The sequence below is a fragment of the Coccinella septempunctata genome, chromosome 1 (assembly GCF_907165205.1).
Source record: "Coccinella septempunctata chromosome 1, icCocSept1.1, whole genome shotgun sequence".
In the NCBI taxonomy this organism is placed as follows: Eukaryota; Metazoa; Arthropoda; class Insecta; order Coleoptera; family Coccinellidae; genus Coccinella; species Coccinella septempunctata.
In genome coordinates this window covers 52,324,891-52,351,322 of record NC_058189.1, presented here as the reverse complement: position 1 = coordinate 52,351,322, position 26,432 = coordinate 52,324,891, and the positions used below count along the sequence as shown (strand labels likewise).

The following is a 26,432-nucleotide window of genomic DNA, read 5'->3' as shown; positions in this document are numbered from 1 at the left end:
CGTTATGATATAACGACATTTCATGTGTGCCAACCTAACTTCGTTCTAGTTACAAAAACTTGAGAAAATTATTTCATGGCCAACCGACTGCTAAAATAAATTTGAATGAAGTATAGTGTTTAATTTCCTTAGTTAGTATAAAAAATATATCATTGCACTGCATCTACAATTTCACGAATAAGTTCAACTTCACTTTACAATATTGTTAAAGTTATCTACATTCATTGTGAAGCAGCACTTGAAAATTCCTGGACTAAATTGTCACGCACATATAATCAAAGAAATAAATTCCATTATTGTCGCTACAAGGGAGGGGTAAGTTGTCATAAAATTCATTCTTCGGTTTTTCATCGTCCTTCCCTCTGAAACTGGATACAACATCTGTCGCTCGCTATCGGTTGATTGATCCACAATGTGTTATAATTACAGTTGTGACAGCCACTGTAAGTTCACATGTTCTTCTCCTTTCCGAAGGGTCCGTTGAAACTTGACGTGTTGAAAATTTTATAATGCAAGAAATACTGCCTCTGTGGGAATTTTTTTTGGAACAGAAAATGTTCAAAGTTCCGCCTTGCCACGAGGTAATCTGAGCTTTGAGCACCCAAGGAGGGCCAGTGTATGTTTAATGAAGACGTGAAGTTTTGACGTTTTATGAAAAGAATATTTTTAGGTTGAATTTTTTGTGGAGAACTTCTGAATTGAGGATCAGGTAATAATATGAGAAATTAATTGAATATCGAGTATCGAGTTCGCATGAGAATCTTCAAAAAACATTTTTTAATTGAAATTCTTCCGGAATATGCAAAATGTATGGGGAGTCCGGGAGAGTTAAACCCCTTTCCACTTTGAAGCCACTCAAGTTGTATCTGTAAATGATAGCCACTCATTTTTTTGCGTGAAGATATCATGCCCAAATAGGTAACGATAGACAATAGTAGAGTGATGGTGAGATGAACATTTTTAGTACAGCAATTCTTTTTTTAGGAACCAATAATTGGCTCATGTCTCCCTAACCCATGACAGTGTTGAACTGGGGGTGAGAGAGACTTGGTCATAAGTTTGTTTATCAGGAAAAACATTGAAAAAAAACAATTTCCAATGACCAACGATTGTCTATGTCAAGGTTTTCATCATCAGATGTATCAGCGTATGAAATACAAATTTTCTATTTCAGAGTCGCTGTACCTTATTTCCGAGATGTTTTTTACTTTTTTGAACCTTTGTATATTTTTTCTATTTATTTCTATTCTTCAATTTTCTTTTTTTGAAACAAACTATTATCGGGAAACTTGGACCATTAAATATGTCTCCAGACCATAGCATGGGTCAAGTCTCCCGCACTCCCTTTTAGTCTATTCAACAGATATTTTCTTGAAATTTTTACAACTATTATTAAAAAGGCTCATCGTTTATAAAACAATATTAATCAATGGAAGCAATAAAATCAAATAACACCACGCACCTATTAAACTTTTCAGACAGAGTAACAAACAAAAATTATTCAATTTTTTACTTCCTATCAACAAAATCACGTTCAACCCTCTCACTGCCGAACTGTTCTGATGGCGGCCAAAAGGGAGCTGCAACTAGTTGTGCTTTGTTACGAGTATGTCGCAAGATATTTATGATACCGGTAGCGCGAAATTTGAATTGAAATATTTGAGGTGGTTCAAGTCTCCTACCTGAGCAAGTCTCCCGGACTCCTCCCTACCTGTCGTTTCTAATCAGAATTATTTGAGCCATAGAATAGAATCCTGAGCTCAAAATATTAAAATTTACCTCAAATCATCAAATCTATCCATTGTTCCAGTCACTTAAGATAGAAGAAGCATCTGATTTCGTTTCTATGATCAACTGTAGATATATTTCAGAATGGTTTTCAATCGTCAGTAAGTGAAACGATGAATAGATAGGTTTATTGAAAACGGCTGTTACTGACGATGGGAAAGCATACTAAAATATATCCACAGATAGATCATAGAAACGAAATCAGATGGTTCTTTCAGTAACTGAAACAATGGATAGATAGGTTTGTGAAAACGGCCGTTATTAAATGTGCCCACAGATTACTCTGACGTGACGTGGGACTATAATGCGCATGATCCAAAAATATAACAATATCGCAAAGTCGTGTGTTAGACTTTTGAATCATGCGCATTATGACGTGGTCCCTGGTCCCACGTCACGTCAGAGTAATCTGTATGCACATTTACCTCCCAAACTTTATGCCACTGGCACCTACCTTCTTGCATATTCAAATACAGGACATGAAATTATTTTGTATTTAGTATTTCGAATGCATGAGGGAAAATATTTCCTAACTTGTATTTCAAGACCAAGCAAGACCCAGTTCTGGGTTTAGCGTCCAAAACAAACAGGCAGTTGAGGCGTACTTGTCAGTTGTCAGGACTACCTGATGCGTATGTCTGAATTTGTTTCTTATTTATTTTGATTTGGAAAGTGGAAGTTGAATCGTTTCAATAATTTTGGCAATAACAACCATTTGTGTAGAATTTGCAGCGTTTTTTATTCAATTTCTATTCGTCCGTTCTACGGATCTTGTTAACAAAATTCTCAACTACTCATGTTGCGACTTCCATATCACAAAATATAACCTGAATCACAACTCATTTCACTTCCGACCTATTCTACTCGTTCCCCCTTTTTAACTGACAGGTATTTACATACGTCACGGAAATATATCAGCGCTACATATATGATTAAAACTGCTAAAAATGCAATGGGAATTAAAATTCGACCGCAAGTCGGGATAAAGTTATTAGCTAATATGTATGCAGTCCGGAGGGGTTGAAGAGTGTGATAGGATAAAGTGGAAGATTGTTGCCCAGGGGATCGAGTGTCAGGTCTTATTACCTTTTATGCACGTGACTACCCCTGAAATAACGCACGCAGGAGTAGGAAGTGCAAACATGGGAGTCTGCATAGACAAACTGGGAGTCTGGGGATGAGTAATGAAAATAAAATCTTGGACCGGGTAGCTACTGGTATTAGCTATACAGGGTGTCCAACTGGAACAGGAAACTACGAATTGAACTGATTCTCCAAATCCATTCTGATACTACAATTTTCTTCTCTTCTTTCATCACATTGGTCATTGGACAATCATTTCTTTCAATAATTTTTTCCCCAATCGAAGAGACATTTCATGAGTAACCATCCTCGGATTTAAAATAAAAGAGTGAACTGATGGGGAGACGGGAGACCCGATCCCCTTTACAAAAAAAAACTTAAAGAGGTTGCTTTGCACAATAAGGAGGTGAGGATAAGATCCCCTGAACAAAAAATGTCTTGAAATCCTTCATGGCTTTTTTGTCACAACTTCTGTCAAACAAAGAATAAAAACAAGAATTATTGTTTGTTAAAGGAAGATACTCCTCCCATCATAACCTTTAAGTACTTTCTTAAAACCTACGTAACAAATGCATTCAAGGCAAAAATTGTATTTTTTACAACTGGGTAGTTCCTACTGCATATTAAACATACCACACCTATTCGTCGAAAATAATAACATTCATAACACATTCAAATTTCAAAAGAAAATTCCGATACCGGGAATCGAACCCGAGCCTCCTGGGTGAAAGCCAGGTATCCTAGCCACTAGACCATATCGGATTGTTATCTGTAAGCCTGGAGTTTACTCTGATAACTAGATGTAATTTCCATAAGATTCTACGCCACCTTCATTATTTTACACGCTTAAATCGGCTTGAAATATAGTTTGTATCCAATTGTTCATAACACTTATCATCAATAACAGTTTCTCATTTAACTCAAATTTAAAAAAAATCACCTTTAAACCAAAACTCTTTGGAGAAAAGTTGAGCCCACAAAACACATAAATGTCTGTGTAATCGTAATGTGGGATACATTTTTCATGGATGAGCTACATGCTACTAGATTTCAGACGTTAGACGGTCGCGTAGATACGATATAAGGACTAATCCAGACTCTCTGCTATAATCTCTAGAACTATAGACAAAATTCGCGCCTGACATCAGGCAACCAATAAAACACGTATACTTAATTGTTTGTTATGAATGTCAGTATTGCTTCCACTTTCAACAGCTCCGGTAGCCGTGATCGTCTAGTGGTTAGGACCCTACGTTGTGGCCGTAGTAACCCAGGTTCGAATCCTGGTCACGGCAATGTGCAAGCATTGTCACGGTGGAGCTATTGTTTTTGAAAATTTAATATTTAATAATTTAATATTTAATGGTAAACATTGAGTATTAAACCCAATGGTGTAGTACTCAATGATTTAACTGATGATACCAACACATCTTTTTTAAGTAACATATCAATTTCAATTGAAATGAAACACCCTGTTATGTTTGGTTTTCGAACTTACAGATGAGAACAGAAAACAAATAAAAATAATACCAACCTATCCTTCAAAGCAACATTTCAATTCCAATTTTTGAAATAAAACACCTGTTCATTTATGTTCAATACATTAGATGAGAGTATCCAATCAAGACTTTTTTCAAAATATGTGGGTCAAATGTTATGCTAATGAAATGTTTAGAAAATGTTAAATTCTTTCATGTATAAAATGATTTTAATGTCAGGAATGAAAATAAATGAATATAGTGAATAATGTACAATTTCACGAACATATTATTAAAAAAAGAAATGTCGCCCCCGGGTGGGCTCGAACCACCAACCTTTCGGTTAACAGCCGAACGCGCTAGCCGATTGCGCCACGGAGGCTCCTTGACTTAGACAGAATTAAGGTTGTATTTATATAGTGGTCATTTAATCAGCCAAAAATAGTCATACCATTGAGTATTAACTCAAAGATTGGACGTTGTTAGACGTCGTTAGAAGCACAGATTATAGAGTAACTCTATAATCTTCGGTTAGAAGGATATCGACTTTCAAACCATATAATGCTCCATGGGTAGGGCATATTAGAAATAATAAAATAATAATCGACTTTTTTTAGGTAACAAAAAAATTTTCTCTGCACATTTTAAAATTTTATATTCAGAGTACCTCTCACACCTTCCATAGATTCCAAAAATGGTTCACAATGAGTAATAAGGGTAAGAGAAATTATTATTATTAGCAAGTCAAATGCCCGAATTTATTATGCCCACTTTTAGAAATGGCATGCCGTAAATAAAACCCACTACTTATACGAATATGAACCTGATGGAGGGTGTTTCCGAAGAAGAGTCTTTGTGGCAGAAGGTAGAACTCATCAAAATAAATCACCTATCCCATTTAAAATACTCAAAATGGCGGAGTTGTATTCTACCTGAAGCCTATAAGATTTCATTATGTAAATTTCAAGTACGGAACTATATACTTAAAATATATCTTAATGATTACTGTTTGCGGTTTCTAACTCACTTATCTTTGCTGTAGACATAAATTTAATGTCGGAAACAAAATAGTACCCTGCCTACAATTTAGAAATTTTGGTCGTTTTCATAGTTTGTTATGAAAAATTATTCTCACACCTATTCATTAAGGGGCAATTAGCCTTTTCGAACCTTTCAAAAGAAAGCATATTTCGCAATTAATGAACCTAGGGATGAATTATGAATAATCATTCGATTGAACTTTAGTACCTTTCCTAAAAAAATTGGTGGCGGATGGAAGTAGGTACTGTATTGATCTCATGTTTGCTCACGAAATCAGAAAAGTTAGCTAGGTATAGTTTTCCTATTCCAATTCGAGGGCAGGACGACAGGAGATAATTGTATAATATCCACCGTAACAGTTATTTGCGTGACCATTCATTAAACTCATTCAGAGATAATGATCATTCAACAAAAGAACGCATTCCGGTCTGGAAACTCGTTTTTTGGAATACCGGAGTGCTGCCACTATTTGGCAACAGGGCGCATTGACAGGAGCACCGTAATGATCTTTTCTAAGGAGCAAAGTTGACGCTCTTCAAGACTACCATCTACCTGGGCTCGACCTGAACCTGGGAAGCAACAAAATTCTACCATGCTGGACCACTATAACTGTGCACCTTGGGCGTCTTTGTTCTTCTGGGAGCCAAGAAGCCAGTTTATCTTGGTTACCGTAGACCACGTTGATAACGCGTTTCAGTGAGTGAAATTGTTCGAATTTTTCATGTTTCCAGTGATTTTCGTCCTGTCCTTGCAATACGACTCACTGTGCGACTGCAGCTGATATTTTGCGATCTTCGATCTTCATTGACAGGTAGTTGTAGTAGAAGAGATGGATATATAAAAAGTGGGGGGAATTCGGTAGAAAACATAGCCTAAGGCGCAGGAAATAGCGCAACCCTGCATTGTATACTAAATACGAAATGAAACTGCGTCAATAAACAATTAACTTTTCTCGATTCTCAACATTTTTGAAAACTGATATTTCATGAATTAAAGTTATAATAATTGAATTATTGGGAACCATTCAGAGGCACAGAAAGTTCAGACAGCCACTAAATTCACTATCATTTAAGTAGTCATGGATAAATCGATGTAATCCTACCTGATAATTTTTTATTCTTTTGTATCATCATGGAAAATTTTATGAACTAAGAAATTACATAAAAAAATAAAAAATGTGGACAAGTTGAAATAATTCTAATTTTTTACTTGAAAATTACCCGAAAAAGACCACAAACATTTAATTTATGAGCTGGACTTCAGCAATTGGTGGATTGTTTTATAACGATCGACCAAACATCAACGAAATTTTGTTTCAAAATTATAAGAAACTTTGAATTGCAAATTGCAATAATTGCATATTAAGTGATACTTAACTGTTTCTCGAAAGAATACCTGTGAATAGAAGACAATTTTCAGTATTTTAGTATGTTTGTATCGTGCCTTCGAACAAATTCGTCGGGTATATGAAAATTTGAAGGTTGAAATTTTGTGCTTGGACGCTTAATAGTGACTTTTGTGGTGGTCCAAATTTGATAAGACTATCAAGTTATAATTTCAGTTTTTGAGAGAATCTATTTTGATTTTTCGTTAAAACTTTCTATATCGAAAAATACACTAGAATCATACAGGGTGTTTTATAACGTTGTGAACAAATTCAGTATATTAATCTCTGAATGGGGAATTGCCCTCAATTTGGGTTATTACTGCATATATGCAAGTTTAAACTGAATAATTATGAGTTTCATTCATGATTTTTCTCAAATGCACCGCGGAAACTGTTCAAAATCATTCTTCAGATATGGGGTTTTACAATTTAAATCGCTTGGTTCTAAGTTTACGATTCGGCAACAGCGTCTACCAGACAATGAAAAGTACAATGTCCGATCAGCTTGTTTATAAAATAACAGCTGTTGATTTACAAGGCGCCTACTTACTGGCGAGCCTCAACTGCAATCGGCCATAAAAATCCCATAAAATTTTACGACCTTATACCCCCGTTCGTCGCAGACTTCATAGACAGCCATCTTTGTCTATCTCATCAATATAATGTATTTTTTGTCCTTTATTATCAAGGCATATTTCAATCGATGTTGCCAACTTGTGTAATCGACATGAAACGCTTAAAATATTTTTTTTGGGGAAACGGTTGAAATGGTTATTTCAAAATGTGACGTTTCAAAGATATTCAATAAAAAATACATCATTTTCGTCAGAAGGAGTATCCCCTATTATTTAGAGTCGGAAAGGTCCTGTAGGCTGCAAATGTCTTCGTTTACATAGTTTTCAACAAGTAGGTACATAACAAATTGAAAGAGTTTGGCAGTCTATGAGGAGAAAACCGAACATTTTCAACAATTAAGTATTGTAATTTGTTCGAATAAAATTCATTGTTCGATTGATCATTGAGGTTAGTTTTTTAATAACAAAAGGCTTCCAATTTTTTACTGAAAAGTGGTGCATTCTAGAGAAAAAACGCAGAGACTCTTTTTGTTCTAAATTAAATAGGAATTGAAGAAATGAATTAAATTTTGGAAAAAGGTAATTGCGTACTATATTTTTCCCAAAAAATATATAAAATTCCATGACAATAGTAGGTATACGTACGCCACTGAAGTAACTGAAGACAAGGTATTCAATTCAACGTGAAATAATCACTTAATGACCAATTTCATAATCAAATTCAAAGTCACTTTAAGCTCAAAGCTTCCTTAAGTGTCATTTCCAGTAGGTAGTAGTTTTTAGTAGGGTTTAAGGAAGCTTTAAAACTGAAGCGACTTTTAGATTACGAAACAGACCGTAAATGAGGTACCTATCCATTTTTAGCAAATCCCGTTCAAATATCTCCAGCCGTTTCGAGATTATACAGGAATTCGTTTTTTATTTGGAATACAATTAACTCAGAGAACAATTTCCTGATTTTTTTCGCAATGTTTATGAAACGCCCTTTATATGTTTGAAAAAATTCAGCAAGTAGGCGTTCATTTCAGCTAACGATTTTTTTTTTAAATAACAAGAATTTCATTTCCTTCTGTGAGGTTTACTTGAACTTTCCAATTAATGTAAATATAAATGACAATATCGCAAGAGCAATAGGAAATAGTTAGAGAAGGGATAAGAGGCAGCTTATTTTTCTATTTTTTTTTTCAGTAAAAAAATGGGCTCCAGGGTCGGTGGTCTAGGTTCCTCTGGATTGGCTGCAGATAAGGCCCTAGCAGGAGTACCAAGGCTTCTTGATGACTTACAACGCCTATCAGAAGATGTAGATTCAGCCGACATAGTTTTCATTCTTGGGAGAGAAGAAGAGAGAGTTTTTGCTCACAGAGTTATTCTTATGGCCAGGTTAGTATGCAAGTATATCTTAATTATTTAGTTACATAATGCAGGGTGTTTCACGAGTAGGTATATTATTCTTCAACTATAACTTCTGAAGTATTACTAGTACTAGTATAATATATAGTACTAGTACTAGTACTTATAGTATGAAGAAGTATGTGTACATACTTCGAAAGTTACAAGTGGGTAGTTTAGCTAAAAAGAACAACAAATAAACATGACTGAGAAGTAGAGAGTAATAAAATTCGAACCTACTGTGATAAAAATGTGATGAATTGTACTATGCTTTCGATTTTGGCAGAGTGTTTAGGCTGGTGTACGAGGATATATTGAAAAATTCTTAGCCTACTATAGAACCAAACAAAATTTCAATGTCAAAATATTTTATTAATCAACATATTCTCCTCATAATTGGATACATTTATTAAAGCGAACCTGCAACGTCCCTAGACCCCTAGACCTTTAAAAAAAATGCTTTTTCTTGCTCTGCAAACCACACCTCCACGGCTTTTATTACCTACTCGTTGGAAGGAAATTTACGACCTTTTGAACTTTCTTTCAGTTGAGGAAAAAGTCGGATGTAGCCAAATCTGGTGAATAAGGGGGGTGTTCTAGTAATTCAAACCCTAAATCACGAATTCTTTGCGTGGCAACATGAGATTTGTGTGCAGGGGCGTTGTCCTGCAAAAACAAAACACCTTTGGATAGCTTTCCGCCTCTTTTCTCTTTAATTTTTTCCTGTAGAGTGGTCAGTAATGTCGAATAGTAATTTCCAGTTATTGTTCTACCCTTATCCAAAAAATCAATCATGATTACTCCATGGCAATCCCAAAAAACAAGAAACAAGAAGCAAGAACTTTTCCAGTAGAGTTTTGGACACGAAACTTCTTAGGTCTTGGGGAACCAGAGTGTCCCATTCCATCGATTGTTGCTTTGTTTCTGGATCGTAGAAATGTACCCAAGTCTCATGCATAGTAACAATTCGGTTTAAGAAGTCTACATCGTTTTCAAATCGAGCATAGATCAAACGCGATGCTTCTACCCTTGCACGCTTTTGGTCAACATTCAAACATTTGGGGATCCATTTTGCAGCAATTTTTCTCATGTCCAAATTGACGTGAACTATATGATGAACGCGTTCGTATGAAATATTCAGTGTTTCAGATATCCGTTTTAGCCCAATTCGACGGTCTGATAAAATCATGTCATGAACTGCATCAATATTTTCGGGGACTGACATAGAAACTGGCCTTCCCGATCGGTCATCACCTTCAATGGAAAATCTTCAATGGAAAATTTACCTCTTCTGAAGCTTGCTTTCACGGTCGCATACGAAGGACATTGATCACCAAGTGAATGAAGCATATCTCCGTGAATCTGCTTACCTCTTAACCCTTGGTTTACTTTTTTGACCTCAAACTTCACACTGACACTTCTAATCAGTTATTGTTCTTTGCTATGGTAACGCAATATTTTTTTTATGCATGGAACTGGTCTCTGCTAACTAGATATCAATACATCCTCGTAACCTTAAATCACTGAATATAGAGGATTTGGTGACCTCCATAGTTTTGAAACATGTTGATATCGGAAAGCTTATTCAAATCTAATCGAATGAAAAAGCCCTTTCGAGACACGTGGGATGATATACTTTACTGTTTAGTTATACCTACCTACCAATCTCCTGAATGACGTTATATTTTAATTCAAACTGAAGAAAAACAGCCTGTATATAGTTTCGCTGAAATCCTTCCTATAAAATGAATCTTCAAATACCTACCTACATATATGTAGTAATAATATTGGAAGTATTAAACGAATTTATTAATTTTGGAGCATTTCCATATTGAAGTTATAACCTTCAGGAGAGGTACTCTTTCGTTTTTAACACACTATGAAAACTTGGTCTAACGCACTAAACACAACTGTTATACTTAGTGAATTTTATGAAAAATGCTATATTAAAACATGAAAAAGTATTTTTATTTTGGACACCCCATATCTCATAAAGGTGCCTATTTGACCATATGTTTCCTCAGAAAATATTTATGTTCTCGAGCTAAGAATCACGTCCTGCATTTTTGTCCTGTTTATTTTGAAGGATTATGTGCACGTAAATGAAGACGGAAACTTTTATCCAAATCAGCTTTAACGTGAGGATAGACACCTTTATTTCATTCAATCATTTGTTCATCCTGAAAATGGAAAAAAATTGACTTATAAATTGAGTTAACATATATTATACCATCCGTGTATTTTCGTTGAAAAATACAGGCAACTACAATTCGTAAATTTTTCCAAGCACCACATATTATTAGGTATGCATTATATGTATGCTGAGTGAGCCATATAGAACTTTCATATAATGGTTATATGAAGGGAGGTATTTTGAGTAAATGAGAAGTAGGTATGGAGAACAATACGTTGAATGGTAGGATTCGGAACAAGAGGAAGATCAAAGTGTTTTGATGAGAAGACACCCAATTAAACGAGTAGCTGAAGAGGAGTGTTGTTGAAAAGTGGATGGGTCTTATTATTAGCGTTGTTTTACTCACGCTGAAAAGCAATAAAGTCATATGTAGCTACGGACAAAGCCTTTGATGTTTGCAATGGTAGATTCCCGATAGAAATTACTTCAGAGACGTATCACAAAAAGTTGCTTGAAGATTTGATACCTGACATATATGAGAATATTAAAGGTAACATTTTTCTGACAACATATAAGGAACTAAAACAGGTGATTCATTAGGTATTTATTAGTATAGTCACAGTGACATGTAACATTTTTATTAATTAAAAGAATAAATAATAAATAATGGAATCTTAACACTATTGAAAACAAGTACGTGGATATATTGAAAAATTCTTAGCCTACTATAGAACCAAACAAAATTTCAATGTCAAAATATTTTATTACTCAACAAATTCTCCTCTTAATTGGATACATTTATTACAGCGAACCTGCAACGTCTCTAGACCTTTCAAAAAAAAATGTTTCTTCTTGCTCTGCAAACCACCTCCACAGCTTTTATTGCCTCCTCGTTGGAATAAAATTTACGACTTTTCAAACTTTTTTTCAGTTGAGGAAAATGATGATAGTCGGATGGAGCCAAATCTGGTGAATAAGGGGGGTGTTCTAGTAATTCAAGCCCTAAATCCCGAATTTTTTGCATGGCAACATGAGATTTGTGTGCAGGAACGTTGTCCTGCAAAAACAAAACACCTTCCGCGTCTTTTCTCTTTAATTTTTTCCCGTAGAGTGGTCAGTAATGTAGAATAGTAATCTACGGTTATTGTTCTACACTTATCCAAAAAATCAACCATGTTTACTTCATGGCAATCCCAAAAAACTGAAGTAAGCACTTTTCCAGCAGATTTTTGGACACGAAACTTCTTAGGTCTTGGAGAACCAGAGTGTTGCCATTCCATCGATTGTTGCTTTGTTTCTGGATCGTAGAGATGTACTCAAGTCTCATCCATAGTAACAATTCGGTTTAAGAAGTCTACATCGTTTACAAATTCAATGTAACAACTGTTAGCTGAAATTATGTTTTTCTTTTGTTCAAAAAGTGGATACTGTTTTGGACTTGTTCTTTTTGTATCCCGTATTTCTGAATAAATAAATAAATAAATCGAGCACAGATGGAACCCTTGCACGCTTTTAGTCAACATTCAAACATTTGGGGATCCATTTTGCAGCAATTTTTCTCATGTCCAAATTGACGTGAACTATAAGTGATGAACGCGTTCGTATGAAATATTCAGTGCTTCAAATATCCGTTTTAGCCCAATTCGACGGTCTGATAAAATCATGTCATGCATTGATATTTTCGGGGACTGACACAGAAACTAGCCTTCCCGATCGGTCATCATCTTCAAAGGAAAATTTACCTCTTTTGAAACTTGCAGTCCAATTTTTCACGGTCCCATACGAAGGACATTGATCACCAAGGGTATTAAGCATATCTTCGTAAATCTGCTTACCTCTTAACCCTTGTTTACTTTTTTGACCACAAACTTCACACTGACACTTCTAATCAGTTATTGTTCTTTGCTATGGTAACGCAATATTTCTGGTCTTAAACCTTTCAAATACAGGTACTTGATGATGGCTATCGATACTCCAATTTTTCGATTTTCACAATTTCGGTGGACATCTTCTTTCTTCTAATTTATTGCGTAACTCTGGTTTACTTTTTTGACCTAAAACTTAACACTGACACTTCTAATGAGTTATTGTTCGTTGATATGGTAACGCAATATTTTTTTATGCATGGAACTGGTCTAGGCTAACTAGATATCAAAACATCCTTGAACATATATCTCATGAACTACTATACAGTCATCATCTCAAGACTTTTTTTTGCCAGGAGGCCCCGTCTTTCGGGGTTACAGGAGGGGTCTCCTAATTTTGTTTGAAGAATCTGTGAAAACAGCCTATATAGTGTGTATAGGTATATAAACATAATAAGTAACGACATGTCGACTCCATTGTCTGAGTTCCAAACTCGTTCGAATCTATGCATATATGAATTTTTGGATGATACAGTATCGAGAATCCACAAAATTAATAGTTCCACGAGGAAATATGGAAATAATAAAGCAATTTCGAAGCTTTCAGTGTGTTTTTTATTAATTAGTTTCGGATTCTTCACATAAGGTGTTCCCAAATAAAGGGAGAATATTTTCTTTCTCTAAAATTAATGCAGTGTTTCATGTAAACTGAAGGTCTTAGCCCTTCCTTGCGTGGTATGGAAGGTTACACTCCTTGCTCGATTCCAAAAGTTTATTGTTAAATTAAAAGCATATGGTTTTCCACTGTACGTTTGCGGACTTTCTTGGAAAACTACCAAAATTAAGCCAGTGAAATTTTGTATAACTATACTGATTGAGTACTTTCCAGCGGCAATCCTTTTTGCTTTTAGGTGGAGAATTGAGGAATAAAATATTTCTGCATGGGCTTCTATTCATTTCACATTTCATACATACAGTAAAAAACATATTCCAGGTCATAAAACTTTTTTTATTAATCAAGAGTGCGGTGAAAAATTGAAAGGTTTGACAAAGAGAATTTGGAAACAACAGAATAATTCAAAAATTTCAATACGTTTTGACCCTAACTGTCGCATTAAAACAATGAATTCAACCAGCCTGTACTGTAGAATGCTACACTTGGATCGATTTTCTGAAGCTAGCCTCCTGCGGTAGCTTGCATGGTCTACTTCTTTTGAGCTCCCATTAATTAATGAATCCTCAAGTTAATAGTATATGTCGTTACTCTCTTTATTCATCCCTCTTGCATCGTAGACGGTTTTTCCACAAAGAGAAAGTACCCTCGACGAAACGCTAATTTCTGTGTGTAGCAAAACTACCGGCAAAATAATTTCGATAAGTATCCACAAGAGGGATACTCTAGATGTCTAGATTGTAGGTATGTGCTTGTGTGAAATTCTCCTTGTGTCATTACTATGGAACTAATTAATCCAGTCCGATCTGTTGTATTTCAGAGTTGAAGTATTTGCAGTGATGATATTTTTGATAATAAACATTTAAAATCTGGCATGAAGAACCTTTCCAGTAATGGAAGTGACGTTAAGCTAGAAGAGCCATATCACTCTTCCAAAATTGGAAGCATAATAGAAATTATTAGATTTTCTAGTACAATTTGTTGGGTATTTGAAATATGAATTTTATTACACTTTCAAACACCCAGTTATGCCTGTTGAATGTATGCTTGTAGGTTCTATACAAAGCTACACTACCAATTTATAACTTTTGATGTAAATGTGATAACGCAATAGAATTTGGACTTGAATTTATTACAATTTAGTTACAACTTACTCACAGACCGAAATCCCGATTCTGACCTGAGGTAGTTTATTCCAGAAACTACTTAGTATTATCATTGAGTATTAGAGTATTTTCAAAGTTGAAATTAGACCAGAGGTCTGCCTGATATTGAAGAGTTACAACACTCTGTATCATGTAATTTTTATGATGACCAACCATTCGGTTGAAGCAAATTCAAATCTAATCAAATTTCAAAATTAAAAGCCCTTTCGAGACACGTTGGAGCATAAAGCTACTTTACTGTGCACTGTGCAGTTATACCACAGCCTTCTAAAGGTTTATAGACGGCTGTGGTTATACCTATACTCCATTCACTTTTATTTTAGCAGTCGGTTGGCCATGGAAATTTGACACATTTCACTCTGTATAGTAGAAAAATGTGTGGGTTATGACGCTTGTCAAAACATTTTTGGGTTTTAAATCAACGCTATGTTGCCCGTTCTACGTAAAAGTTTCTGTTATTACGTATTTTATCACAATGTCGAATCTCTTCGGAAAATATGTGACGAACATAATTGGAGTTTATACAAACTGATTGAAGGCATACCAAATCCAGTTATTTGCATGGAAAATACAAGAGATCAGTATAATATCATAATATGCACTAGCTTGAGGAGAGTTAATGTTCGATATCTTATTGGCTAATGTTTGAATACGTTACATCAGTTGTAGATTTCAAAAATATTAACCCGAAGATGAAATGCATATGATGCAGTGATTGGGAATGGGTATCTCCCGAAGGAATTAACAGATAATTACAAGAATGTTAAATTCTTTAACAAAAATCTTCTTGCATCAATGTGAGTAAAAGGAATTAAAGGAAGTTACAAAAGTCAAGAGGAACTTCACCTTTGAACAAGAATTTCACATGAATAAACAATAAACAGGACGATTGGCGCCTATTTATGGCTGTTCATCTTAATACATTGATATAATAATAATAATTGGTTATTTATTGGTACCTTAAGACATTTACAATGTATAGGACAAGTCAAATGAAAAATAGAAAAATCTATTTTCGGGAACTTATTCTACGATGACATTCATCGAAAATCCTGTAGTAAACTTTTCGCATTAATTCACCCAAACATAAAATTCTCAAATGCCACCACTTTTTGGGTCTCCCAATAGAAGGAAATTCTTTGTCATCCTCTTCCTTCACAATCTTTCTGATTGTGGAAATATTCTGCTGAAATATAGGTCGTTTAGATCCAGATGAAACATTATATAAAATCTCTTAAATTGAATATGTTCGCTACCGTCTGACGTATTGTGGATTTTAGAATATCAGGGTATAACTATTCGAATGAGCGGACCTGAATTCTAAATAGCACTTCCTGAAACCCTGTCTCTTTTTTCAATCACTTTCGGCATTTTCGTAATAAAAATTGATATTAGTTGTGGCAACGGTGTTATGACATTAACGACATGTCATGAGTGCCAACCTTACTTCGTTCTAGCTACAAAAACTTGAGAAAATTATTTCATGGCCAACCGACTGCTAAAATAAATCTGAATGAAGTATACCTACCAATTTTCATCAATTTGTAATTTTTCTGAGGAAAACGCTAAAGATATTTGAGTCTTTCATAACGATAAAAATATTCAGGAAAAAACACCTTCTGTGTACAGGGTGTCCAGGTTAATGTGGGAAATCTCTCGGATTCAGATAAAACATTAAAAAAAAATAAAATGACAAGTCCCATCATTTTTTTCCTAGCGGCCCTCCTTACGGAGATACGTCCTGCTAAATGACGCCACTGGAAATCCATTTTACTGGAATAAATTTAATATGATATACAGTATAAAGGACCTCTTAAAATAATGCCCTTAAATTTAAATTAGCTTGTTTAGTTTACCAGGGGCGGACTAGGTTGTACATTTTAATGTTTACATTTTTAACACCCTGTACGATAAGGTATAGATATTTGGATACCTTGAACATTGAGCTAAGGAAAAGGTACTCTTGTTCAATGTCGATGATTTTATTTTTTTTATCTCCAACAAAGTGTGATACGAAGGTTATTCAAGGAACAAAAAAGTTTTAGTATATGTTATTGAATCCGACAGTGCTGTTTTGACCCAGAAAAGCACCTCAACAAAATTAATTTTTTAGAAATGTACTCTCACTAAAGCTTGCAACGATCGAATATATAAATACGTTAATTAGGAATAATCAATTGAAAACTTTATATGCTCCGTGAACTCTGAAACTCTCGCGACATTTATGAAGTTTTCAACTGATTTTTTCTAATTAGCGTGTATTCATATTCAATCAAGCTCTAGTGAGAGTACATTTCTGAAAAATAATTTTTGTCTTTCTTGGCCAAAACTGCATTTTGTTAAGAATATTTGTAATTTTGTCGGATTCAAAAACATAAACTACTTAAAACTTACTTAAAACTTTTTGGTTCCATGGATAACTTTCGTATGACACTTCGTTACAGAAAAAAAAATTAAAATTCATGGTTCTTTGATAGAAATGAAAAATTACTTCTTTTATTATTTTGTTTTTCGAAAACGGTTCATTTTATCGACAATGAACAAAAGTATCTTTTCTTTAGTTCAATATTCAAGGTATCCAAATTTGTTTTTTCAACTCCTTATCATACAGGGTGTTAAAAATGTAAGCATTTGAAATGTACAATCAAGTCCGGGGCTGTTAAACAAGGTAATTTAAATTCAAGGGCAGTATTTGAAGAGGTCCTACTACTGTTTATCATATCAAATTTTCATTAAATTATATTAAGAAGTTTAAAATTTATTCCCATAAAATGGATTTCCAGTGGCGTCATTTAGGAGGCCGTATCTCCGTAGAGAGGGCTGCTAGGAAGAAAAATTATGGAAGTTGTCATCTAATTTTTTTATGTTTTATCTGAATCCGAGAGATTTCCTACATTTTCTCGGACATCCTGTATATCAGAAAATTTTCTCGCCTGAAACCTGATGGGAACTTCATATGTAAGCAGCAATTTGAACGTCCACCCCAGAAGCAAACAACACTTTTTCATGAGATGGCCTAAGGAAATTCTCATCAGAAGTGAATGTTCGCAGGGTCGATATTGAAGAATTGGACAGTTGATTGAATGCTCCCAATGAAACCGGAGGAAATGGAAGTGTCAAAAAATACTGATTGCGAATTTCATTTCGAGGGGATGGTTTTCAATTGGGGGTCCAAGCTCAACTTATTTTCTTCAGTTGAGCTCTAATCGTCATTCGATTCTTTGTATGAAACTTTAATATTTATTTCCAAGTTTTATTTTCGAAAATAATAATCTGCAATCTGCTAATGTATGTCAACAATTCATCAACTAAACTTGGATGGCTTCGGCTTTATACGGGGTGTTTCTAAATTGATGCAAATGATTTTAGGAGTTATATTTCAACTCTGGCTATTGCAAGCAAATATTTATTGATCTTTCTAGGTGTAAAAGTTTCCAAACAGCAAAACGAGGAGAAATATGTCGAATTCCAGGATGTACAGTATCTCCAGCGGCCCCTGGCACTCCTACACCTGTAAGATTGCCTCAAGTACCACCAGATACATTCAAGCAATTTTTACTTTACGTGTATACTGGAAAAGTGAGTATACATCTTACATATGGGTAATCAAAAATTATTCGTGTTAAATACCAACATTATCTTTATCTACTAAGTTTCTATGCCAAACATTTGTTCTCAGAAAACTGCAGACTGTGAAACTTATTATAGGGCCTCCTAATTTTGAGATTATCTTCCAGATGGCATACAAACCGACAAGTTAGCAATTCGGATTTTATATCTGTTGATTGATTGATCTGTTTTGTTCAAAAGTTTCCTTCTCTTTTGCTCTAGAATTTAATTGATGGAAGTTCATGATAAATTTCACATGATTTATTGCAACACAATTAACGAACCATTGAGGTGGGGAATTCAAGTGATATTTTAGAATATAATGATGATATTCGCAGATCTTCAAATGCATGTACTGGCCAATACAAATATCCACAAATCTGCTGACCATCAGCAGCATATTTAGGCACCCTTAGTGATGGTGGTTGGCTAGTTCGTATTTATATATCGACGAGTGTTATGCATCCGAGTATGCATCTGAATATCATTATATATACTTTGTGTGGATATGACTCATACCATTAAAATTATGTATATTTCATATTATTCCACAAAAAACCAACATGATGAATAATTCATTTCACTACTCAAAAATTGAAGAAACCTATTTGAAATATAAGTGACTCTCTTTCCAGAAGAAAGTCGATATATTTTATGATTTCGAAATCTTTTTTCATCAGATATTGTTACAAGACAATGGAGTTTTCGAAATGTTAGCTCTTGCACAAGAACTCGGTGTTGAAGAATTGAGAAATGCGTGCGAAGATCATGTGACGTCCACCTTATCTGTACAATCAGCTTGTACATTTTTAGCTGCTGCCATGGATATACAAGAACGGTCACCAGGTAAGTTTTTTCTGACATTTAATGTTGAAACCAAAATGTAGAAAATGCATCGTATTCGGGGAAAAATAAATAATACATTTTCACCTCCAATTGCCGAGTATGAGAATGAAATACTTGAAAAAAAATTACTTTGACAAAAATTCAATTTTTGATTACTCGAAAAGCATCACAATAGGGCAGAGGGCTGATATATAAATAATTTATCGATACAACAATATGGTATTTTTGAATTTAGGAATGCAAGAAAACAACTTGAGTGTTTGGCCTGAATTGAGCATTTATTACTATTGCAACCAGGTAATAAACTCTTTCTGCTCGGTATACAGCGCACTTTATAAATTATAAAAATATAATAATATTCGGCACTACTGATTTAACTTGAAAATAGATTTTCTCCGTGAAAGTATTAAAACTCATTAAGTTTTAAAATACGCAAAATATAATTTTTAGAAGAAAACAATTTCGCAAAATAAATTCTAACATCTTTTATATAAAAGCCTCCAGTGGAAGCTGATATAATTTTGAATTTACTACATAAAATCATGAATGATTTAATTTCCTGAAATATTGACATTCATCCTTTTTTTCTCATTTTCTTATAAACTTCTAATCCCAGAATACTACTGAGACTACTTGAAAGAAAATCTAATCTGTGGTCCATAAATTCTATGGATTATAATTTTTCGGCTTCGGCTTGGTTTGAAATCTATGGTTAGGTTAGGATTTCGTTTACTATTCGAAATTCGTTAATAATTTGTTTGTAATTTTTGTACTCTAGTGATTAAGAAATAAATCATGGCTTACAAACCTCAGAAAGTACAAAAAGTGATGGTTCAACCCATCAATTTGATATTCAGATATCTGCAAAATAGATCTAAAGTGCAAGTTTGGTTGTATGAAAACGTTAACCTAAGAATTGAGGGTCACATCGTTGGTTTCGACGAGTACATGAATCTTGTTCTGGACGACGCTGAAGAATTTTATGTGAAATCAAAAAATAGGAGACCATTAGGAAGAATAATGCTAAAAGGGGATAACATAACAGTGATACAAAATGTATCTCCTTGAGAATGAAAAGTTTTGTGAATGTGCAAAGACATTTCGTATTCATTTGCTGGATATAATTTAAGTGTAATTTTAAAAGTTCTCATGTAATAAATTCTTTTTGATCAAACTATGTTTTTGCATGATTCCTAATCTTTACACCGGCATACAAATTTCTCACGATTCTAGAAAGCATTATACGTACTTGTTATGTTTATGTTTGGTGTTACATGAAAATAAGTGTGTGGTGATTTTTTACTTGGTAATATATAATTCTAGTACTGGATCACAGAAGTTCACAGTGACTGAAAATCAAGTATTTCTGCCAGTTTATTACAGGAATAAGCTTCATGAGTATTACCAGCTGCCTTATAACATTTTATTCTCAGAGTCTAAAACCTATAAAAATGGTTTCACATTTTTTTTTCAAATGCAGTTTTTATAATTCGAAATTTTCATTTCATTACTTTTCATTAGTAGGTACAATTTCAAATGTCATCACCTTTCCAATTTCTCATAGGTGGAAAGGCTGCAAGCGGATTTGTAGAACGATGTATAAGTTATATTGGAGAAAATGCTTCTAATTGTTTCAAAACGAACTCATTTCTCTCTTTGCCAAAAGATGCAGTTATCAAGTTGATATCATCAGATTATGTGAGTATACTGATATCTCTCTTCCATTGTCTTGCTTATAATGTGAATATTTTCTATTGGAAGTTGTGCATGGAAGAAGAAGATGTATGGAGAGCTGTTTTAAACTGGGCTAAATATCAAGCTGGAGTAACACAACCAACCGCGCACTGGACTGAAGAAGAGAAGGCTAGAGTTTGCCAACATCTGAGTCATGTGATAAATCATGTCAGGCTCCTTCTTATTGGTATATGCATACTCTTATTATTAAATGATATAGAAGTGTTACACTTTCAAAATAAAAATACAAATTATCCATAATATACAGACAGCAGGGTATTCGCAGAAGAAGTTGAGCCCACAGGAGCAGTACCGATGGAGCTTAGCTTGGAACGTTATCGGCATGCCGCTCTTCCTAATAAGTATCAAGATTCATCAGGTGAGCCAAGACTCAGACCAAGAATGTCCCCACATTTATTTCCTGGCACTCAAATACTCAGCCAGGATAAGAGTCATTACCAGAGGATTTTGAATGCATGGTTTGGACAGGCAACCCAGACCTGGAGGCTTATATATAGGGCCAGTAGTCATGGTTATTCAGCATCTGCTTTTCACAGGCATTGTGATGGAATTTCGCCCACATTTGTTATTACTTTAGTGAGTACCTCTACCATCATTTCTCATAATTGTGTCTAGCACAGTCATCTGATATGCACGCTGTTTCTATACATGACTTTCTTTTTGCATCGTATAGATCTGGTCATCCAAAAATTGCAACTTTCAAACTAATGAAGTTACTATCATAACTAAAATGAAAAAAAAAATGAACTTAAAAATGGGGTATACCTAAATACTGAAGTTCTTCGTCAACCAACAATGTCACAAGCACTCTCAATACAGTGCCTTAATTTTTCTAGGCTGCACTGCACAATACACTAACTCTATGAAATGAGGCCATAAAATTATTATTTTAAAGTTCTACCTGTCAAAAAACGGGTTTCATCTTTGAAAACATACTGTATATGTACAAATTCAGTATCATTCAACTTTTTGTTTCCTGGATTTTTGTCACATAAAAAAGATGCACTCAAAGTATCACAATGGCAATAATAAGCACAATATCTAACTTTCTCATTTTCAATCAAGGGATCAAGAGGTGAAATTTGTGGAGGATTCAGTGATGTTGCTTGGGGCCGGCCTAGTGGTAAAAGCCATTACATAGCTTCTGACAGGGCTTTTCTGTTTACATTACATAATCATCAAGACTTACCACCAACAAAGTTCCACATAGTGAAAAAATCTTTCGCCATATGCTACCATCCAGAGTGAGTTTATATGATTTTGCATGAAATTCAGAGAACTATGTGAGGGTGAAAACTTTCTATGGGCATAGTATGCCTACCTTAAATATATAATAAGGTATCATTTGCTTTTATACTATTATTTGTATTACATTTTTATTACAGTATAGGTCCCACTTTTGGAGCAGGAGCTGATCTTCTAATCTCTAGTAATTGCAATAGCAATGTAGAGAGCTATTCAAATTTACCCCACACTTATGATGGAGAAGGTGCATCACCAAGTATATTGATGGGTGATTATAACTTCACTGTTATGGATTATGAAGTTTTTACTCCTTTAAACATTGGTTCTAAACACACAAAAAGTTGATTCATTCATGTAAATAAAAATATATCTCAATAAATGATAGCTTCAAATTATTTCACCCCAATACAATAAAATTACATATTAAATTGCCCAGAATTTTATTTTTAGAAGTATCCAATTTGATGAATAGATGTCTATTAAAAATGTATCACTTCAATAATGCATAATAATAAGATACAAAACAATAAATTCAAATACTGGTTTTATTTTGCAATATCAGCAATAACAAAAGAATCTTCAATTGACTATAATAAATGCTTTCTCATTTCTCATAGATAAAATACTTGTATCACTTAAATATCGAATAATAATTAACATGTACTACTCCACTCTAGTACGGTATTCACATGATCCATCCAGCCAACCATCTCTCCACCTCTCGTTTACTTTTGAGCAATCAAATAACTCTTTACCTAATTTTACATTCACCTTATTGTGCATCCTACATAGCCACTGGGATAGAGCTTCTTGTGATGTAGTTTCAATAGGATCCCTCCTCAATCTAAATAGCAAAAATTATGCACCATGCAAGAATATCAGTTACAAATTTGTAAATGTAAACTTACTCTTCCCTGAAATCATGTGCACAAACTTCACACGGATATATGTTTGAAAAAATTGCAAAAAAGTCTGTTATTTCCTTTTGCACCATGGTGGAGGGATTTTCTGGATATTTGGCTGCGATTGTGTGAAGTAAACTCCATGTGTTTCGTCCAAGTTGTTCTTTATCTAACGGGCAATCGTCCCTTATCGGTGCTTCAACAATGACTTCTTTCATTTCCTTACTCTTGAAAATTATAATTATAATAATTGTTAAAAATTAACTTTTTATCATCCTACCTTGTTTTCCTTTTGAAATTTTTTTTTCGCTTCCCGCACATAGTCCTGAAAACTAGAACATGACCTGCAGTTTTCGGCATCTAAAGAAGATTTACGAGAGGACATATGACTAGATACAAATTAATAATGAAAATAATTCTAAACAATATTTCATAACTTTTACAACTCACTTTCAATAGTTTCTAACCAAACTTTTCTTCTGGTGAAAAATTTTGACACATTTGACACTAATCTGATTCTAATGTTGTTGATTAGCATTAGCCCGTTAAATAATTGTGTTTCCTCAATACTTTTTATAAAATTTTATCAAATTGAGCTAAATGCCAAACACAAATCATTTACGAAAATAATTGTCATATTTCAAATGTAGGGCTACTAAATAATCATCATAATCAAAGATTGAAAATTGAGGAGTCAGGGGGCAAAGGCTGTAGAGGAACACATATTTAAAATTTTATGCTGAGTAAGTTATTGCTGACAAACCAACAATTACAAAACAGACATTTTCAGAAATATCCCTTCAAAAATAAAAGTGGTACGAATGTTATATTCGTGTTCTGTGGGTACGAATAAGAAGAAGAGTAGATTCTGTCAAGTGATGTTAACCTCAACCTCTCGTTTTGTCAAAGAGATTTTGTTTGGGATTTCGATTTTGACAAATAACAAATAATTACTTTACGATTTGGCAAAAGCTCCAAATAAAGTTTATAATTAGTGTTCTGTGTTTATAAACTTTGGCTACAAACATTTTCTTGCTGTAAAATGAATATTTTACCGAAAAAAAGGTTAATCTTGAAACACAGTATAGATTCGTTGATTCTTACGATTTTTTCTGTTCAGGTGGCATGTAAGAAACAGAGATAACATCGCTAGGGTACGTAAAGATGAAGCTAAAGCCGAAGAGGAAAGAAAAGCAAAGGAGGAAAGACAAAAACTTGCTGTAAGTCTTGTAATCGTGTCATTCTTATTTCATTTGTACTTGTACATTGATTCGAATTGCAGGAAAGAGAAGCTAGAACAGTATTCCTTAGAGAAAAGGCTAGAGAACGTGTAGGTCTGAAAGATTTCATTCCATTATCATTGACAAGCTCACAGTCTGAACCTATTGGTCATATAAACTTTTTTGAAGAATTAGAGAATGGCCAAGAAGAAAGTAAAAGAACTAATAAAGAACATGAGAAGGAGAAAAAAGAGGAAGCTGAAAAATACGAAAAACAAATTGGATATCTGACATATTTGGGCCAGGATACAAATGAAGCTCTTGGTAAAAGGAATTGGTATGATGAAGCTCCAAATAGAGATTCTTATGAAAAAGAAGAAGTAAACATTAAAAGTAAATTGAAAGAAGATCCCTTAGAAATAATGAAAAAATATATGCCTTCAAGTTTTAATAGAAAAAAACCATCTGAAGTTATATTGTCAACCAAGAGTGATGGTATCTATGATTGTCCAATCAAATCTAAACACAAACACAAAAAAAAGCATCATAAAAGGAAAAGATCTGAAAGTGAATCTGATGATTCTCATAAAAAAAGAAAAAAGAAAACAAAACATGCATCAGGTTCAGTTGATTCAATTCAAAGTAAGAAAAAACAATTGAATGTTGAAGAATTACATTCTGATGATTCAGATTATCTTAAAAAGAAAAAATTGGAACTATTAAGAATCGAAAGATTGAAGAGAGAAAAGGAAGAAAAACTTAAAACAGAATTGCTATTCTCTCAGATCAAAACTAGTTCCTCCACTTATTCAGAACCAATTCGAAGGAAATATAATTCCCAATTCAATCCTGAAATAGCCCGTCAGAATCAACTAAAGTAATTAAAGTATTCACACAAGAACTAGACATTCAGACCCTGAACATAAACCTTATAAATTAAAAAGCTTACTTTAGAAGAATCTCTATGATTACAATGTATAAATCCGGGTCTCTATAAATGATTGCAAAATCTCAGTTGGCTTTGAAATAGTGTGTTGTTCCTTATTCAGACGCTTCAAAATAAAGATCATAATATATATAATTTTAAAAATTAAGCCCAACTCCAATGTTGCAATAATTGATAAAGACCCTGTATTATCATGAATGAATCATCGTAGAAAGGAAATAGAAAATATCGGTGGAAGCGATAGGAAAATTATCATTCAATTGACAACCTCCTCTTATCCAATTGAGTACTCTGTAATATTATCATAATGTTTTCATTCAATAAACAAAATAAAACTTTTGAATTTGCAAATTTTTTATTGAAATCCTCGATCCTCTCCTGGATTCCACAGTGCCACCTCATCCCAGATAATGAAATCGATTAAATTTTCGATCAAGCAAGCAGACAACAACAAAAGTTGTCTCTGCAAGCACAGCCCTCTTAAACACAGGTGTTTAGGGGGCTGTGCTGCAAGCAGGCATGAAACTACCTTTAGATTGCCAGGCCCCGTCCCAAAAAATAATCATAGCTACGTCGATGAACTATTCGGCAACAATCATTTTCATCAACATGTGTTTAATACGTTTCTGCCTCTAAAAAGAACTAGAGAGTCGAATTTAAAAATAATATTCCCTAATAGAAATAATATCGAGGCGATATGAAGGAACCAGATGGAATAATTTTGAAAATATTTTTTTTTTATGTTTTATGAAAGAGTAATTAAGTTTATGTTGATACTCTGGTTTTACATAGTTGTAACGTGCGTTTATAGAGGGTACCCCCATACGTGCGTTCAAAAAAATTCGACTGATTATTGTAATAATCAGTCGGAAATATTCCATATCTATCGATTAGCGTTCTCTGCAAAACCGCGACAACCTATCGATTGGTCCCTCGAGATGGAGGCATGTGCTTAAAATGTTAGGCAGAGATATAGAAGATATCTCTGATGTTAGCATTGAACATTGAACTCTATGGGAACCCATAGAGGTTCCCATAGAGTTCAATGGCATTGAACTAAAGAATGGTTCAATGGATGTTAGGTCACTCACGATACAATGAAAAGATGTCTTTTTTATTCTATCGTGAGAGCATGATATAAGAATACTATAATATATTCTTATATCATGCGTGAGAGCCTCTATAAAAATGATACTGAATCACAAAGATTAGAGAGAGAGTTTAGATAATCTTTGATGAAACATACATAGAAATAAATTTAGCATTGCAAAGATTAATCTTTGGCTTTCACCAAACTTGAATTGTTTGGTTGAATCAGCTCTCTAATGTT

General features: G+C 34.0%; 4 protein-coding genes and 3 non-coding genes across 8 annotated transcripts; 4 read left to right on the top strand and 3 right to left on the bottom strand.

Annotated features, from left to right (window-relative positions):
* Nucleotides 1–3,561: 3,561 nt before the first annotated feature.
* Nucleotides 3,562–3,633, bottom strand: Trnae-uuc. The gene has a single exon. It is a non-coding gene; the product is annotated as a tRNA-Glu (tRNA).
* Nucleotides 3,634–4,094: 461 nt separating this feature from the next.
* Trnah-gug lies at nt 4,095–4,166 on the top strand. Its single transcript has one exon. It is a non-coding gene; the product is annotated as a tRNA-His (tRNA).
* A 491-nt stretch (nt 4,167–4,657) lies between these two features.
* Nucleotides 4,658–4,731, bottom strand: Trnan-guu. The gene has a single exon. It is a non-coding gene; the product is annotated as a tRNA-Asn (tRNA).
* A 926-nt stretch (nt 4,732–5,657) lies between these two features.
* LOC123312156 (BTB/POZ domain-containing protein 19) lies at nt 5,658–22,379 on the top strand. 2 transcript variants are annotated; one of them, XM_044896416.1, is made up of 9 exons: nt 5,658–6,086; nt 8,541–8,732; nt 18,002–18,158; nt 18,869–19,034; nt 20,599–20,732; nt 20,796–20,955; nt 21,037–21,365; nt 21,855–22,033; nt 22,175–22,379. In XM_044896416.1, exons 1-9 carry the CDS (start codon nt 5,983–5,985, stop codon nt 22,377–22,379), a joined length of 1,626 nt encoding a protein of 541 aa, XP_044752351.1. In that variant the 5' UTR covers nt 5,658–5,982. The 2 variants fall into 2 exon arrangements, with proteins under 2 accessions (XP_044752351.1, XP_044752358.1); XM_044896423.1 differs by lacking the exon at nt 5,658–6,086 and adding an exon at nt 6,192–6,201.
* LOC123312172 (probable small nuclear ribonucleoprotein E) lies at nt 19,717–20,208 on the top strand. The gene has a single exon (XM_044896435.1). The coding sequence runs from the start codon at nt 19,830–19,832 to the stop codon at nt 20,100–20,102; it is 273 nt and encodes a 90-aa protein (XP_044752370.1). The 5' UTR covers nt 19,717–19,829; the 3' UTR covers nt 20,103–20,208.
* A 182-nt stretch (nt 22,380–22,561) lies between the features above and the next one.
* LOC123319834 (FAD-linked sulfhydryl oxidase ALR) lies at nt 22,562–23,689 on the bottom strand. The gene is made up of 4 exons (XM_044906801.1): nt 23,387–23,689; nt 23,217–23,296; nt 22,943–23,163; nt 22,562–22,878 (listed from the first exon to the last, which is right to left on the bottom strand). The coding sequence occupies exons 1-4, from the start codon at nt 23,472–23,474 to the stop codon at nt 22,698–22,700; spliced, it is 570 nt and encodes a 189-aa protein (XP_044762736.1). The 5' UTR covers nt 23,475–23,689; the 3' UTR covers nt 22,562–22,697.
* A 114-nt stretch (nt 23,690–23,803) lies between these two features.
* On the top strand, nt 23,804–25,453 carry LOC123319827 (leukocyte receptor cluster member 1 homolog). The gene is made up of 3 exons (XM_044906788.1): nt 23,804–24,001; nt 24,057–24,156; nt 24,219–25,453. The coding sequence occupies exons 1-3, from the start codon at nt 23,979–23,981 to the stop codon at nt 25,035–25,037; spliced, it is 942 nt and encodes a 313-aa protein (XP_044762723.1). The 5' UTR covers nt 23,804–23,978; the 3' UTR covers nt 25,038–25,453.
* The last annotated feature ends 979 nt before the right edge of the window (nt 25,454–26,432 follow it).

Coding starts and splice junctions, on each gene's coding strand:
- LOC123312156 (XM_044896416.1), top strand. CDS start 5,983: ATGCTGGACCACTATAACTGTGCACCTTGGGCGTCTTTGTTCTTCTGG. Junction 8,733..18,001: donor AGAGTTATTCTTATGGCCAG/GTTAGTATGCAA, acceptor TGATCTTTCTAG/GTGTAAAAGTTTCCAAACAG. Junction 19,035..20,598: donor TATACAAGAACGGTCACCAG/GTAAGTTTTTTC, acceptor AATTTCTCATAG/GTGGAAAGGCTGCAAGCGGA.
- LOC123312172 (XM_044896435.1), top strand. CDS start 19,830: ATGGCTTACAAACCTCAGAAAGTACAAAAAGTGATGGTTCAACCCATC.
- LOC123319834 (XM_044906801.1), bottom strand. CDS start 23,474: ATGCTAATCAACAACATTAGAATCAGATTAGTGTCAAATGTGTCAAAA. Junction 23,297..23,386: donor TTGGTTAGAAACTATTGAAA/GTGAGTTGTAAA, acceptor AATCTTCTTTAG/ATGCCGAAAACTGCAGGTCA. Junction 23,164..23,216: donor AATTTCAAAAGGAAAACAAG/GTAGGATGATAA, acceptor ATAATTTTCAAG/AGTAAGGAAATGAAAGAAGT.
- LOC123319827 (XM_044906788.1), top strand. CDS start 23,979: ATGAATATTTTACCGAAAAAAAG. Junction 24,002..24,056: donor AATATTTTACCGAAAAAAAG/GTTAATCTTGAA, acceptor TTTTCTGTTCAG/GTGGCATGTAAGAAACAGAG. Junction 24,157..24,218: donor AGGAAAGACAAAAACTTGCT/GTAAGTCTTGTA, acceptor TTCGAATTGCAG/GAAAGAGAAGCTAGAACAGT.